Raw genomic sequence first — 18143 nt, 5'->3', positions numbered from 1 at the left:
ATAATGTTTGATATCGTTTCTGACTATCACTGCTGTCCCTCCGTGAGCTTTTCCTGAGGGGTGTTTGGTATCATATATGGTGTAGTATGGTATTTTCAAGTAGCTTTTTGTAGTGAAGTGTGTTTCTGAGACAAGTAGTATGTCTATATTGTTATTGTATATGAATGTTTTAATTTCGAGGGCTCGTTGTTGCAGGCCATTTGAGTTCCAGGCTGCTATTTTTAGAGTGTCCGTTTTTATTTTTTGCTTAGCACGTTTGTAATTAGTTGTAGCATGACTGTGATTTGTTGAGTTTGCTGTTTTAATACTGCATTTTGTTCGCTTATCATTCTGGTTAGCATTTCGGTGTTCTTTATGGATTGTTTGAGTAGTTCTTTGATTTCTGCAGTGTCATTGTTACTATTGCTGTGGTATTGGTTGTGTGTATGTGTTGATTGGCTGGTTATTTGAGCATAGCTTAGACCACCAATGGTGTTGGTGCTGATAGGTTTGGTGTTTGTTGCTTGCTCTGTACTTGGAATTATTTCAGGATTTGTGCTGTCCTGTTGGGCTTGTGTGTTAGTGATTGTTCTGCTTCGTAGGGGCGGGAACAGTTTACGTTGTAATTGTTTTCTTACTTCACATCCTTTATAGCTGGCTGGGTGGTTTCCGTTACAGTTGTAGCATTTAACCTCCTCAATTTTTCCCGTGGATGGGCAGTGTGTCGTGAGATGATTTTTTGCGCATTTAACGCATGCCGGGGTTCTATTACAATAATTTTTGGTGTGTCCGTATTGTTGGCATCTTATGCATTGTGGGATTTCTTTTTTATGCCTGGGTGGCTCCACTTTTACTATTGTGTTTAGTAATTTTTCTATATCGTATATTTCCTTATTGTTGTTTTTAGGTTCTAGTTCAACTAGGAATAGCGGTAGTGGTTGTTTGGTATCGTATTTGTTTATGTTATTTATTGACCTTACTTGGTGTCCGATTTTTGCCAGTTCTTCACTTATTTTTCCAGTATTTGTTTTTGGGTGTAGTCCCCTGATTACTGCTTTGTAGCTTTTGTCTGTTTTGAGCTGAAAAGTGTGATATGCTGCATTTTTTTCCTTTAGTGATCTTGCAATTTTTCTGAATGTTTCTGGGGTGTTGGTTTGTACTTTAACCTGGTCTATTTTTATCTGTTTGATGATGTAGTTGTCTTTCCCTGCGATGTTGTTTAGCAGTTCGATGAGGGGGTCAATTATTTTTGCGTCTACGTATATTGGTGGTGGTTTGGGTGTACGGTTTGTCGGACTTTCCGTTGGGTCCGTTGCTGCCTCTTCTGGCAGTGCGCTGAATGGATTGTGCAGTTTGATATCTTGTAGCCATTGTTTTTTTTCATATGTATCAATTTTCCTCGCGCTTGCGAGCGGGGTTACCTTCCGTTTTTTGCTGGAGGTTGCCACCGTCCAGCTTTCTTCCTGGTGTATTGGTATGTTTTGCTCTTCGTCGGATTGTGTTGTTTCCATAATATCATCATTTTTCTCTACATATGTAGAGTCTGTAGCTTTATTTATGAAAAATGTTTCACCGGAGTTAATTATTTTTATTGGTGGAATCTGCATGATTCCACGTTTTGTCTATTTTTGGCTTTAACTTTGTCCCTATCTCTTCTCTCTTGCCGCACTTTCACTGGAGCACTGTTTCGCACGTCCGTTTAGGTCGCCTGCCCAGGCGGAACTGACGCAAAGAATTAAAAATACTAACGGTCAAAAATACTAACGGTTAATGTAGAAATCGGCAGGTGCGCAGAGAAATACAAGGAAAGAACGGCAACACATCCAAACCAGCTGCCTGCTGAAACGAGCAAAACTCTCATAGAAAGAAGACTAAAAAAAAACAACCCACTGACCTTGCTAAAGAAATAAAATAGTCAAACTCGAAGATGGTATTCCCGCTGGGCTTCCTCCTTCTATCTTCATTTATTAACGTGGGCTATAACCAATTGGCATCGCGGATCGTTACCCTCACTTTTCCTAACGAAAAGTGTGAGCAACGAATCCGCATTGTTTGTTCAAAGGGCACACCCACACCGAGCTTTCCTCTGTAATAATATGAGAACACCTCTGGACTGAAACTACAAACTCTCATCAGTCAACATCTCTCAGATCAGTCGCGTAAACTGTGCTTATTAAGTTGTGATATTCAAGCTTCATGATAAAGTTCGATAGAAAAGAAAGATAGTAGTGGTGTTATGGCTCAACCTTCTTGTCTTTAAAACCTAAGTCTTAATTTTACGTGACACGCTCGTAGGCGAGAAACTGGCGAAGAGAAGACGGCTGCTCAAGCCATCTGCATTCCCAACACCAGATTGACGACGCCAATTATCCTTTTATCTGGGATAGCATTATCTAAATAGAGTACAGATAGATTGCTCGGTACCACATTTTTACTTTAAGTCAAATGGCACCAATTATCTCTTTACCTAGGATGGCGTGGCGTGGCGTGGCGTGGCGTGGCTAGGCTGTACGCCACAATTTCGAACATACGTGCATTCGCGCGTCTCTAGTATTTACATTTATGTACTGCTGATTATGAAAATGTTCAAAGTTATGTTCTTTTCAAGATATTTAAATCATTACGTTTTTTCCAGTAAAATATCTAAAATACTTAATTAAATTTATTAAAATTTAATGTGCATTATGAATAATTAAGTAAAATTCATTTCCCTGAACCGATGTGGTGATACGATGGAAAAGCAGTCATTTTATTTTAGAATGAAATTGGTTAACAATCCTAATCGTACAATTGACAACTTCTTTTAGCTTTATTTCATTTATTATTGTAACAGAAATATGGGGTTGAAATATGTATATCACCATATAATTGAAGCAACAAATTTAATTTTGTTCGATTATTGATTTGGACGAATTTCACAATGATATCGATAGATAATATATATTTATGGATGAAATAGTTTTAATCGTTATCTAGATTAATTCTCAAAAGATGTATGTTTTAAAGTAAAAGGAAAAAAGAACAATTACGCCATAAAGAAAAAAAATGGGAAAACGAAATAGATAGAACCATCTTGAATATGAAGTATATTACCGTTATTAATCGTTTGACTATATTTATTACAGATGGAGGGGCTGGTGCGGGAGATGCAAGACCCTGAGAACGGGGTACCCGTGCGCAGCCAAAAACAATTTCTCACCTCAATTCCCTCAGCTTTCATGGGTGAGTGCCATCGGTATCTACGTTGTGGAGTAAACGTAAGCGGCCATCACGGCCAGGACACTACAGTAGGCTGCCTGCGTGTTGCAGGTTACGATCTCATCGAGTGGCTGATAGAGCGGCTTTCTATCGAGGAATCAGGTATGAAATTCGTATATGGAATGGATCGTTGCTTATCTAGATTTTTCCACGAATTAGTGTCTTGTTGACTCACTTACGTTTCGTGCTAAAATGTTTCTCATCACACGTTTCTTATGTCGTATTTCTATATTTCCATTGTGCCTGTTGCGTTCCATGGAATTGTTAACTGCTAATTGAGTTTAATTATTTCCCTAAATCGTCGAATATACATATATTATTACCATCCTAGATAACCTAAGGCCAAAGGTATCGTATCGGTTTTCTATTTCTTCTGTTGCCCTTCCTTCTCTATTCGTAGCGTCCCTGTGATCTTTATTTGTATTATGCCAATAGAAAAGATTTGGCTTTTACTATGTGAAAATTTGACGCGAGTGCATCGTGTAACTGCTATTAACGCTTGATAGTAATTGTTAATTATATATTTTTACTGATTTTTAATGTATCTACATCTGGAACTAAATAGTTTCGGAAGACAAAGCCTTGAAATCTTTGTAACATCGAAACTTTGTAAACTTCCTATCCTTTAGCACTTAAATAAGACTATTTTTCATCAAGTCATTTTTTCGTTTCCTGTTCGTTCTGTCTTTCTGGCAAGCGAGTACTTAGATATCGGTAGCAACGTAACTGGACTTTATTCCAAATGTTTCCAATTTCAATAATTAAATTAAAATTCTTCAAATTTCTTATTATTACTAACTTTGTCCAAGCTATGCCAGTTAATCTGTCATTTTTCTGCGTTAATAAAAATGAGATTAAGAATACCAGTCTAATTAATGTCCTAATTATTTTTTGTTTTGTTTTTTGTTTTGTTTTGTTGTGTGTGATATCATTATACAAAAAAATATATAGGGCATGAGATCCGGTTACAAAATTGACTAACAATACAAAACCACTGCAATCTGCGATACATTTATTAACAAATTTGAACACACACACACACACACACACACACACACACACACACAGAGTGGGCGATAACTATATCCACCCTGAATATTTCCATTATTTGTAATGTTGTAAAAATTTCTATATACGAAACTGGTACGGTATAGAGGGCGACATGTTGTAATGCCAGTTGTCTCAACACCGGCTAATTATTACACCAAGATAAAAAAATAGTATTTAGCTTAAAAAAATAGGATATGACCTGAAAATCTTCTTTATACCGTCCATACGAAAAGCATTTGCATCACAGTACGTTCCCCTCTATACTTTGCAAGTTTTGTTCATATATTAATATATTTTCATAATATTACAAATAACGGAAATATTCTTATTGTCTCACCCTGTATATGTAGATACAAGGTGTCAATCGAGGTGTTGGATAAATTTTACCAACGTGTCCAGCAGGTCATTCTGAAGAAAAAATGTCATGCATATACTATAAACTTGATAATATAAGTAATAAAATAATAACTCCAATGTATTTCGTTTAATCTGCTTTTATTTTTTTTATTAAGTTTACTGCTAATAATGCTTTGTTCCTGAACAACTAGTTGTTATTAATCCTACATTTATCGAAGTAATATCGGCCGTCCCATAACGCATTTTACGATTATATATTCATATTTAAGTTACAGTTCTAGCGTTATAATGGCAAAGTACGTCAACTTTTCTTAGTAATTATTTGCGTGTTTGTAGTTACGTATTCGTCTTCGGTCTTCGTATCTTTGACTTTGTACATTTGTATAATTAAAAAAAGAATCTGACTAATCTAAACCAAACAGCATTCTTTGATAAACTGCGAAAAGCATTTTTAATGATATTGAAATAAAAAGGAAAAAAAATGATTTAGATCGATGAATAACACCTAAATGAACACTCGAACAAGTTAAACTTAAAGCATTTTTTATTGCATTTGTCATCGATACAGTGACTCTGAATTATTTTGTTCGACCTACGACGATTTAATTTACTTTTGTCAGTAAATATGACCCTTTACTCTTTACCTTGACTGATAATCTAATATAAAAATAACAACAGCAGTGAGGACACAATGGACTGTAATTGATTTATAAATATCAAGATTCGATAGTAAGGAAATAGGAAGTATGTACCAGCTAAACTTAAAATATAACCCACTAATTTCATCTTTAATAGGTTTCAATTAAAAACATTTTCCAAGACACTTGTATTATTATACAATTATAACTTTCATTTGGTGAAATATTCTTCTTTATGATATGTGTTCTTGAAACATAAGCTTTTTCGGTAAATAAAGTGATTGTTAAATTTGGAAGCAAATAATTATATCGTACAAAAGGTAAGAGCATAAAGTGGTCTCTAAAATACAATTGTACGATTAGAAGCAATAGGAAAACGATGTAACAGATTCGTTCTACAGGCGTCCTTAATTGCAATGAAATTGTTAAATGACGTATCGATGACACTGATCGGCACTTTCTGTTTACTCTCATAATTAATCGAATCCGATTTCAATTCGATTAATTTTCTTATTAATATACATACACATATTATATGTACATGTGTCATAGTGCGCACATTTATGCGCTGCGCGTTTAAACTGTTCTGTTGAGCATATGTTGATCGAACATACTTTCAGCCCGCTGCTGTGAAAGAATCTGCTTTAGTATATATAACTAAAGAAGGGAGATTTTATGATATTTATTTTAACCACACGCACATATACACCCGCGCGCGGATTAGTATTTTAGACATATCGCACAATGCGATATACATGTATTTTTTGTTGTTTATTTCTATAGTTATTACAGTTTAATGGGTCCTCCTTGACAGGATAGATATATAGACAAGAAGGTAAGGTATCCTAGGTAGCTATCACTGTTGATTCTCATAGAAAGTTAAAGAACTACCACCCTTTGCTCGTTCTTATTCAAGGTTTGTAGTTTTAAATAGATCTCGTTTATCATGATACCTTTTTCCTACAAAAGAAAATTGAATATCGTGTTAATAAAAATAAAAGAATATTTTTATCACGGAGGACGCACAAGCTTCGAAAATTCTTTTCACCGTATTATTGCCCTTGTTGAACATATAATCATGATTTTATCTTTAATAAGATTTGTTAAAAAGCTATTTAAACGCATAAATTGACTATGGCAGCTATGAAATAGCGCTACTTCATCTATCGAATACCACAACCATCTCTTCTATCGGGTCTAGTTGAACGCATTGCTGACCGTTGGATCGTAATATATCTTCCATTTCACTTAGCGACATATTACACTGCACTGTTTTAGTTTAGATATAGTATATAATATATCCGAGTTAAAATATTTCTAATATTATTATAATAATGATACATAGTTGAAAACGAGATACAATATCGATAATGTTGATATTTATGAAAAATTCAAAATTTGATCGCGATGAAAGAAGAATTTTCGAGTAACGTAGAAAAATGATTTAGACAATTCAATACCGGCAGTAAAAAAATATCATAGAAAATGTGAGATATACTGTAGTACAAATATTCTCATATACCATTGCATAAACTCATTTGTTTCGAACAATTTTCTTCTAATGCTGCAAAAGTATTAAGTACTTTGCTTTCATTCAACGAATAAATATTTGTAGGCGTACTTTATATAATATATATAGTATATTATATAAAGTAAGTATTATACATAAGTTTTATATATAGTATAGTATATTTTATATATAATAAATATATATATATATATATATATATATATATATATATATATATATATATATATATATATTTATTCTGGATTCAGCTATCAGTGTTTGAAAATTCTACAATTCGTATGAATTCGTACCTATCGTTATTACCTTATTTTTAGTTACAAGTTTCTTGTATTGCACTTCGTTACTTTTCACTGGCCCCGTTAATTTAGTTTTCATTAGTTTAGTTTTGTTCTGATCAGTTGTGTATGTGCATTGTCTTTTCATTGAATTTAATGGAATAAAGGATTATTTAAACAAAATGTAATTAAAGATACACACATTCGCTTGAGCTGAGAAATTGCTTGTGAAAAAAATATGTTGAATAGAGAATTTCGGTTGTGTAGTGGTGAATTTGTTTATGTTTTCGAAACAAAGAGAAAAAGTTAGTTTTTTTTCAGTGATGTGGCTTTCTTATGATTAAACAGCATGCGTCGCTCTAAATATTCGCTCCGAATCAATGGCTGGCCGTGTTAATTGCTACTCATCACACGATGTACGCGCAATACGGCAAAGACTAGATAAGTTGCACGTGATTAGGTATCACTTAATGCCTTCCGTTCAATTAAATGCATTCAACGATTCCGGCAGCTGTGAAAGTAAATTGTTATGTTGACAGTAGAGGCGGTCCATATTGCCAATCAGCTCTGCCAGTATGGCTACTTCTTCCCGGTGAATGACTCCAAGACACTCACCGTAAGGGATGATAGTTCTCTGTATAGATTTCAGGTACCGTATTTGTCATACTACATGCTTCAGAATCGAGTATCTTTTGAACTCGGGTTCATTATGCGTCATATATACATAGTATATATATATATTTATATGCTATATATGTATATATTCTATTTAATACTTGCGAAATGCGATGTCGATCCAATTTTTTTAAGAAGTCATTCTGAATCAGTGCCTTTGTGTGTAGGGTATCTTATTGAAAAAGTCTAATTATATACTATTACACAGATAAGGATCCAACTTACCGATTTCGATGATTTTCAAATATGTTATCAGTATCACGATTTTGAACAATTTTTTTCTGTACATGATATAGTCCTCGCTCGCTTTAGTTATCGAGATATTTATGAAAAAACTTTTAACATTTTTACTTTGAAGTGGGCTACGTGCGCTTAGGTTTAGTATGTCCTAGACGACAAGATTTGCCTCGAGGCATGCTTCCAGACCCGGTTTCATGCAAGGCGAGCTGGATTTGGCATACTCGTAAGGATAGTATGGACATCTTTCAAGCAATGAATGCGAATTACATGCGATTATATACGAAAAAAAAAAAAAATTAAAATTGTTTAGGTATAGCAGTAGATACAGTTAGCACAGAATAATTTGTTTAAAATTGGTACGAAACGACTTAAATCTTTTTACAATGATCGATCAGTTTATTAGATGACATGAAACAAAATTTTACAAATCGTACTTGATCGAAGTCGCGAAGAAAATAGTAAATATCATTTTTACAACCTTTTGTAGCATTTACAAGAAGACCAAGCTCATCGATTTCGTTCATTTTTGATGTGGTAGAAATCAACATTTTGCACAACTTTCTCCCATACGTATGACACTGAGCCTTAGTTTCCGAGATATTCGCAAAGAACTGTCGATACCGCTACAGTGAAATTTGCCTACAATTGGGCGTATACTGTCACAGTATACGCATCTGTATTGGTTACTGCTGGCAAGCTGCCGGCCATTTATCTTCTGTTTATAAATGGGGATTAGGCGAGATTAAAAATTCCATGCACAACTGTATGTGCGAAGCTGTTAGAAATATCTGTTATAACTTATAACTCAATTAAAAATGAACATCGTCGAGTTAAATGTATTGAGTTGGGTTGCGGTTAGTCTTCTCAAGCCGAGCGCCATGCCGTGAACCGATCGGCAGCGCTTGTTCAAATTACAACAAATTAATTATAAAAATAGTAACCGCACGAATAATTGATATTATTCTGAGAAAATAGTAATTGTTATTATGGTATTCGAGCCTCTAGACGGCCGGATCGAACAGATTAACCCGAACCCAATACATCGACTCATTCATATTATATTCATTTTTTATCGAATTATAAATTATGACAGACATTTCTTGCAGTCTCGCGTATGCAGCCGTTTAGCTTTACCCAAGCTCACCTCTCTCGTTTATATTTGCTATAAACAAAAGATAAGAGCTAGGTTCCGGTACGGTTGTTATAGACGCACGGTTATAAGCAGAATTCACTGCAGTGGTACCGATAGTTTTTTGCGAATATCTTAGAGATCGATTGTTACATGTGTAGAAAAATATTGCTCAAAATGTTGATTTCTACAACGTATCCAAAAATTATCGAAATCGGAAGAGGTAGTTGCTTTGTTAAATAATTATCCAACTCTTTTATCTGCGCCTGTAACGAGAATTGAAAAAATACATTTTGCAGATTTATATTAGTTATACACATGTTGAGATTGATCTACGTTGCTACGTGAGCTATAAATGGCTGAAAGTGATAAAAATCGCAATTTTGTACGACATTCGGCCTAAAATTGCAATAAATTTACATTTTAGTTCATCTTTCGATGTCTATTGCCTTCCTGCATCAACGAATTTCGATGAAATTTCCGATATGCATATAGCTCATATAACTCTTAAAAATATATTGGTTGTTTTGTTGTATTAAAAATATATTATATTTGTTGTATTAAAAATATATTGTCATTATAGGCCCAGACGAAAAAATTGTAAAAAGTGAGCTTTACGTTTTCTTTGCAATTTCGATCAATTGCATTTATCGCAAAATTCTTTTACGCGTTACCTAATAAACTAATCTTCCTAACTTCTAAAAAAAAAAAAAAAAAAAATCACGTTATTTGTTTCAATATAAAGTGTATTTTGTTCTAAAGTGTGTGGCAGTACTATGTTCTTAATTGCACATGTATCGGAGAGTAAAAAATAGCGTGTGAAAAAGAAAATGGTGTCAAAAAATTAGGTCCAACTAGGGGGAACAGCGAGTAATTCCAACATAGAAATTCTCCAACGATTTCAATCAAAAACTCTAAGATCCTTAATAGATTCACCTTGGTATGTTACCGACGAAACAATACATCGCGACCTTAAGACACCCACAATTAAAGAAGAAGTATCCAAGTTCAGAAACAGATATAATATAAGAGTTAACAACCATCAAAACCCATTAGTTACCCAATTACTTGACACGACGGACCAGATCCGCAGACTAAAAAGGCAATAGCCTTTAGATTGAAGCATTAGATTCAACTAGAATCAAACATACTATAAACTCTTATAGTCCAAGTTACAGTACCACGCCAAAATAATTTACTTATAATTCTCAATGAGAATTCATTGTAAATAGTCTACCAAATAAAAAGAAAAAAATAAAAATAAAAAATTAGCCGATTGCCAACATAATAATGTCGTGTTTGATCTTATTTTACTCGGAAAAGTTTGACTAATATTCTTAACGAATTTTTATTAACAACAAATCTGATATAAAGGATTTTTATCGTTGCGTTAGTGTTATCTCATCGATGCGAAGGCGAAATGTGCGGCTTCGCTGCGAGATCCCTCTCGAACGCTCGAGTTACGGGAACAGGGATGATAAAATGGCGACGAAGTCTGATGATATAAACAAAGCAGTCTCACCGTACCCCGCCGAAGACAGGAGACTAAAAATGGCCACGAGGCCAGATAATATCTCACTGACAAATAAACACAGCCCGTTCTGCCCGAACACAACCTGCCGTTATATAGTTAAATACAGCAAATTTCGATCAGTCTTTACAACTTTATTCGTACGTCACAGTGTACAAGAAATTTAATTGGGTCGTACTATCGAGTGCAATTAGTAATAAAATATCTTAGTGTGTCAGACCTCAACCCTCTTCCACTAACCGACAGATCATAAACAGATTGACTTTTTACTGCGAACTATAGGTAGTTCTTGCATAGGCAAGTCACTCAATACAAGGACGTAATAGGGCTTAAATTAATGTTCATGATTCCCATTTTGCGAATGAAAATGTGTGCCTGACTTTTTATCTGCTACGGTATACAATACGCATAAAACTTTAGCTATTTTCATATCTTGACTAAAAAAATTATTGTTGATGCAATTTGCACTATTATAAACATACATATACATATGTGAGTGTGTGATAAATATAAACTTATACTATATTATAAATATGTACACACACACACACACACACACATATACATATAACCCTTTGCACTCGAGAGGCGACTGAGTTCGACATCTCCAATTGAAGACAGCGCAGTATTGGTCCGTAAATAGATTCTTTAGTTCTTTATGTTCTTTGTTAGGAGGTGTAAAGTGTTACACTTTAAAATGGAGATGAAATATTTAATCTCAAATCCCTCCGAAACTATGGTTTTGAAAACGTCGTCGACGTTAGTACGGATTCGACGATCATGGCAAAACTATTATAGTTTAGCAGTTCTAAAAAAGTGGTTTTCGGATGTGAAATTAGCTCAAATGACGAAGAACTCATATTTCACGAAGAAGTCATATTTCCAAAGATGTAAATATAGATAAATTATTAGAATATAATGTTTTCGTAAGTTAATTAGTTAATTAGTTAATTAATCATTTTACGTTATCTATAAGTCACGCGTCACATATGCGCTAAATCATCTCGAGTTGCTACTTCGCCTGAATAAAAAAGTCCTCGAGCGCAAAGGGATAATATATATATATATGGGACTTACACCGTGTACGGTTAAGTTTATCTACGGACGTGATTATATTACCAGCTCGTACCACGATAAGTTTATATATATAAACTCGCGAGGTTTTTCTGTTACACGTATAACAAAGGTTGCTCAAATATAATATAATAAAACATGCTAAAAAATCATCGATATCAGATAGATGGACCTGCATCGGAACTGCATCGTTCTATTAAAACTTCCATTACATCTCGTGATAGATTAACAGCTTTTCTTGCCAGTTGCGAAGATGCGACGAAGAAACATAATACATAATTCCTTTCTTACGAAAAGGCATCTCGCGCACACTGATTGACAGTCTTGACAAATATTTCAGATACGATTTTAAAGAATATATTTTTACGGTACATGATAATCCTTTTTTCTTTTCTCTATTTCTAAACAAAGAGAATTCATATATATCTAGATCTAGATGTTGCGATATTAATATGGTATGTTATAAAATATAGTTGCATCGTATTACTGTTGGAGAACAAAATATTTAACGACTGAATTTTATTCGTATATACCGTTGCTATACGTTATAACTATATATGTCTACAGACAGATTAAAAGTATCACATTGCACTGATAAATCGGTATATAGTGATAATGTATTCACGCATAAAGCAGGCCCTAAAGAATAAAATTCGCCATCAGTCATGCTTCCAAACAAGGTTTGGCGCGAGGCGAGCCGGATCGCATGAGATCTATCTACGATATAACGAGTAGTATGGACAGCTTTCGAGCAATTTCGCATTTCTATGCGAAAAGAAAGTTGCGATTGTTAAGTATAGCAATAGATGGGTGTATTGAAAGGCAAGAAACACCGCGTGAAGAAAGAAAACGAATGAAAAAATTGGCTAATAAAAAATTGACAATATAATAATATTGTGTTTGGTTTCATTTCAATCGGGAAAATGTCAACAATGCGTTAATGAAATTTTCAATGTCTCGAGTGCCCGAAATAAGATCGGCGACGGGTTGTGTTTCGGCAGGTGCCTTTCGTTTATTCGTCGGCGAGATACGTCGGTTGGTCTCGTATCCGCTTCTGGTCTCTCGTCAAAAACGAGAACGGTGAGATTGCTCTGTTTATGCATATAATCAATCTTTACCATCGTTCTGTCATCCCTACCTGTGTGACCTTATCTCGGCCTCTTGAAACGGTCGCACAACGAGACTGCTCGTTTCGCCTTCGTATCGGTGAAACAAAACACTAATGGAACGGAGAAATATTTTTATTAAACATTTTTTTTAATTACCATTAACACATTGTTAACATTTTCCTGATTAAAATGAGCCTAAACCCGATATTATAATACTGGTAATCAGCTAATTCTTTGAGATGGTCTTTTTTTATCACAGATACCTAAAAATTTACAAATTTTTTCCGCATAGAAATGATATTTCATTGTCTGGTAGATGTTTATACTACACTTAGAAACAGGTTTCATGAGACTCAGCTTGCATTGCGTAAAACTTAGTTTGACAGGATGCTTCGAGGTAAATCTCAACGAAGAGGCATGCTTAAATGGTAAAGTTTTTTATATATAACTATCTTTAACTATAACTATATCTCAGCCAGCTGACCGATTTCGATGATTTTTGAGTATGCTGTAAAAATCAACATTTTAAATAACTTTTCTTATACACATGTATAGCCGCCGCTAGGCCTTACTACAGAATTTCATAAAGTATCGTCGGTACAGCTACAGTGAATTTTGTTTATAATCGTGCATTCGTTGCAGCATATACGTCAACATTGGTTGCCGGTTGCCTTGAGACGGGATCTCCAGGGCCGTACCGCCGTACACGGCTGCATCTGAAGCAGTCTCATCGCAGATTGGCATCGGCCGTTTTTCATTTGTGTCAATCGCGTTTAATGATCGACCGTTTCGGCCTAACTAAACGATACAGTGCCAAACATAATATGATCCGACTGTAACAGACGAATGAACTTTTATTAAATACTTCTATTTTAAAAATATATCTTCGTTTATAAAATATAAAATAGCATTTGACCCAAACATAACAAGAAGATACGTCAATAGTACGTTTATCTGTGATACAGTCGCAAATACGGCCAGCGTGTTTGCTGCTTTGTTCAGCCTCCGTTTATATAGACTACAAACAAAAGATAAGAATTAGGTTTGGGGTAGGCGTTATTTTATCCCGCCGCCGTATGACGTTTGGCAACACTAACTCGTACGTACTCATACGTTGTAACGAATGCACAATTGCGAGCATTCATTATAGTAGTTTTATGCAACAGTTTCATGCGATTATCTCGGAAACTGAGGCCTTAGGGGCGGTTTCATATACGGGAAAAAGTTGTGCAAAATGTCTGATTTCCACATTCTCAAAAATCATCGAAATCGACGAGATTGATAAAATATCGATAATTACGAACTTCTTTTTTATTTTATCGTACACGTGTTTCTGAACATGTATTCCTACGTATGAAACTTTTTGTATTTAAAAGCTCAACACAGAACGCTAACGTGATCTACGAACAGATATCTTAACGTTACAAATATCAAGAACAGGATTGTATTTTTCTACGTATCTATAGGTACAATGACATTCAAAAATATTCAGCATTATGATAGGACTAGCTTTATGGCTCGATATTTCGGTTGTTTATAAAGTAGGCGGCCCGGTTATTTTTTAAATGATGGATCGTATATTAATATTAGTAAAAACATATGATTTATTTGAAAAATTTACGTACATTATATAATAAAGATTATTGAAAGGAATTCCGTACATTTGTCGCTGTTTACTTCTATCGACTTAATATATTTAGTTAACCTTATTTAGTATAATTTAGTATAATCAAGTTAATTGAGTTAAAATAATTTTGTTTCGGAACATGTTTTAATCTGTTTGAAATGTCATTTAAAATATTTCTTTAATATTCTAATAATACACGGCCATTCAATTTCGTGTCTTTGTTTTAATTCGGCTATTGAAGAAATTGGGGTTTCCCAAATTTTTCTAATCAGTTCATCCCATGAATTCTCGATAAGATTAAGGTCCGATGATTGTGATAAGGGATGAAGAATTTTGGGGCATTTATACGATTACATTTATATGAACGCTCTTGGACAATATGTGTCTTAGCTTGAGGTCGTTGTCTTGATAAAACTTAAAACTATTATTTACCCCCGTTTTTACGACATTTTAAACTAAATTGTTCTTAAATATGGTTAAGTAAAGATTTTTATCCATAGTGTTGTCAATGAACATCAAATTTCCAACTCCATATCCTTTTTTCTTTATTCTTTATTCGATTTTCGCAACACTATAGCTCTTCCGTCGGAATTGTAAAGGTGTTTGGAAGAAAACTGTTCGACTCCTTGATGAACGATTTTTTCTCGCTATTTTTCCGTTATAACCAGCTTGCCTTAACGTTTTCCCAACTGTTTCGGCCGAAATTTTTTTGGATCTTTCATCTAATAGCTCACTAACTATTTTCAGAGTACTTATTCGCTGATTTTCTTTCGCTTTTCGAATAATTATCTCTCGTACTTAAAACTTGATCTTTCAGTTTGCGGAGTAGATTCAATGCGATTCTCGAAATGAAATCGTTGAACGATATCCGTGACGGTACCTGCTCATACCAAGCATAGCATCCGTTTCATCGTAGATTTTCCGCTTTTCTCGGTGAAAAATTACAAGTTGCCGCGTATGAAATGTCGTATTTTTTATTTGCGATTCATTTTGGACAAAATAACAGTCGTTACCAAAGAGTAGTGAGAAGGTATGGGCGTACAAAATACATGTGTAAAAAATTCTGTTTGTAAACGGTATTAACGGTTTTATTTTCTTGGAATATTGAGCTACCAGAAGGAGACAAACGGAGAAATACAAAACGTGTTTGTATATTTTGGAGATAAACGAAAATACGGTATTATTTCTTTTAATAATTTTTATTATGTAACATACGTGAATTTTTCAAATAAATTATATGTTTTTACTAATATTGATATATACGGTTTATTATTTAAGAAATGACCAGGGCGATTGCTCTAGAAACGATCGACATATCGAGCTATAAATTAGTAAAGTATAGTCATACCGAAGTGTTTATATTTTTGAAATATTTTTGAAAGTCACTGTGTGTAGTAATATTTTCGATAAATTCGATAAATTTAAATTACTAATGCATACATGGCTTTTAATTCAGAATGACATGCGATAATGTTTCGTGAAACAGTAGAAAAGTTACTAGCTCTCTGATTGCTATGGTTTTTGGATATGTCGTAGAAGTCAACATTTCGAATAAATTTTTCTCTATATGTAACTGTTGGTCGACTATAGTTTTTCAGGTACTCGCATTTCGTATCAATTGTGCACAATTGTGCTTCTGTAACAGTTATGCGCGTTAGTAGTGGTTGTCGGCCGCTTCTCTTTTTTTTATACAATGATATATACATGTGTATAGTATAAGTTTCGCGAACTTAAAGCCCCCTACACAATTGCACGTACGAGGCTGTAAAGAATATCCGCAATAACTGAATCAATAATGAATTCGATCGATATATCGAGTTTAGCTTTGGATTAGATCTTCAATTTGCAAGCCTCGTAATTGCAAAAATATGTAATAGGCGAATCAATAATTGATATTATTTTACGTAATAAAAGAATGAAAATTGAAAAATTAAGCTAAACCCGATATATTGACGATATTCGTTTTTAATTGAATTATAACACATTTCTTATAGCCTCGCATATGTTGTTGCGCACACAGCTTTACTCAAGCTTGACCCATCCTCGTTTGTATAATAGTGGACAAATTTTAAGTTTCGACCAAATCATTCTGTCCGACCGCTGGCAACTAATATAAACGCATACGCTGCCGCGGACGTTCAATTATTATAGAAAAAATTCACTGCAGTGGTATAGATAGCATTTTGCGAATATCTTGAAAATTATTGCCGAGGGACAGTTACATGTACAGGAAAAGGTTGCCCAAAATATTGAGTTTTACAACACATTGAAAAATCATCGAAATCGGAGAGGAAGTAGCTTTTTACAGTTACATCAAAATCTTAGATACTACTTTGCATTTTTCGGCTTTTCCTTTCAATCGTGTGATAACATTAATGAAATTGTCACCGAGTATCCACGTTATATTAAATTCAAGTAGACGTTTAAGTTTAATATTCTTGAGAATAAGCAGCAATAGTAATAAATAAATTACGCAGAAAAATAGTATAGCTTTCGTGTATATTCATTTTCCAAATCATTAATATATCATTTTTTTAATTTAATAAATAGACACCATGTTATTGGCCATGGCAACATAGAATCCCCGATAATGTGGAATATGCTATTTATCTGGCTAAAAGAACTTTAAGAAACAAGCAGCGACATGCCCTTGAAGATTATGAAATTGTATGTAAATTTGTATGATTTTATTCTGTAAATAGTTGATATGTAATATGTATTACATATATCCTATAGTTTTGGCAAATATCTAACTTATCACATCTTCTTAGGAAGCTTTGAACAGCCTACGTAGGAATTTGCAAAACAAATGGGATATTATACAACTACAAGCCGAAGAACAGGTGAATAATTATCGTCGTCGTAATTTATCTTTTCTCGCTGATTTAACTGAAATTTAACAAACAGTTGTAACAATTTGATATTGCATCGCGTTAATATTACACAAATTATACTCATATTAAAACACGGTTATCTTAGATTTATCGCAAAGCAACAAAAATTCGATTTTGTTAGTTGGATTGATCTTTAGGAAAATACGTTCTAGTACTTTCCTCTATTTTTATATTTCTGTATTTCGTTAATTATATTTTCCTTGTACCTAATCAAAACATTATACGTTTGAGCGTGTAACTCGTTGAGATATAACATTGTGTATTCAGGTCCGCTTAGCGAAGGAGCGAAAAAAGGGGGATAAAATAGTAAGCGATTCTCAAGAACGAGCATTTTGGAGAGTTTACAGGCCACCACCCGGTTGTCTAAGTAGTCTTGAAGTAGCACCCGTACCTACACGTTTTCGTCCTGGACTTTCACGTCCTCCATCACGTAAACGCACTTTAACCGATCTGCAACGCGAGGTAAATACTTTCTTTTAATCCCGTTATCTTATTTTAGATATATGTAATTAAATTAAAGCTACACGGTTTTAATCACCTCCTTGTGCGCTGTGTTTGTGTCCTGTGCCATGTGTTTTCGAATTTCTGGTTATACAATATAAACGATTACTATATACGTTAATTTATATCGTCCGACGTTAGTCAGCGCAGCGTTCTTAGATTACGATTACACGGGCGTTTTACACGCTGCTTGTTAGACCCCGGTTAAAAATTGTATCGCCTGGTCGGCATGTTTCGTTTTCCGTGACAAGGTGGCGTTTTGCGACCGTGTCAGA

The 18143-nt window shown here is 34.2% G+C and overlaps 1 protein-coding gene across 9 annotated transcripts in view; it reads left to right on the top strand.

Annotated features, from left to right (window-relative positions):
* Window positions 1–18143, top strand: part of LOC126920062 (regulator of G-protein signaling 9) — a 49404-nt gene that overhangs the window by 16434 nt on the left and 14827 nt on the right. For 7 of the 9 annotated variants that reach the window (XM_050729967.1, XM_050729965.1, XM_050729966.1 and 4 more), the window contains 5 exons: window positions 3105–3339; window positions 7628–7737; window positions 17024–17140; window positions 17245–17316; window positions 17635–17829. In XM_050729967.1, coding sequence (XP_050585924.1) covers window positions 3105–3339; window positions 7628–7737; window positions 17024–17140; window positions 17245–17316; window positions 17635–17829 — 729 coding nt within the window. The remainder of the gene's footprint in view (window positions 1–3104; window positions 3340–7627; window positions 7738–17023; window positions 17141–17244; window positions 17317–17634; window positions 17830–18143) is intronic. The other 2 variants (XM_050729971.1, XM_050729970.1) reach the window with 2 other exon arrangements.

This window comes from Bombus affinis, chromosome 9 (assembly GCF_024516045.1).
Source record: "Bombus affinis isolate iyBomAffi1 chromosome 9, iyBomAffi1.2, whole genome shotgun sequence".
NCBI classification, from domain to species: domain Eukaryota; kingdom Metazoa; phylum Arthropoda; class Insecta; order Hymenoptera; family Apidae; genus Bombus; species Bombus affinis.
Note: the sequence above shows the minus strand (reverse complement) of the source record. Positions and strands in the feature narration are given on the sequence as shown.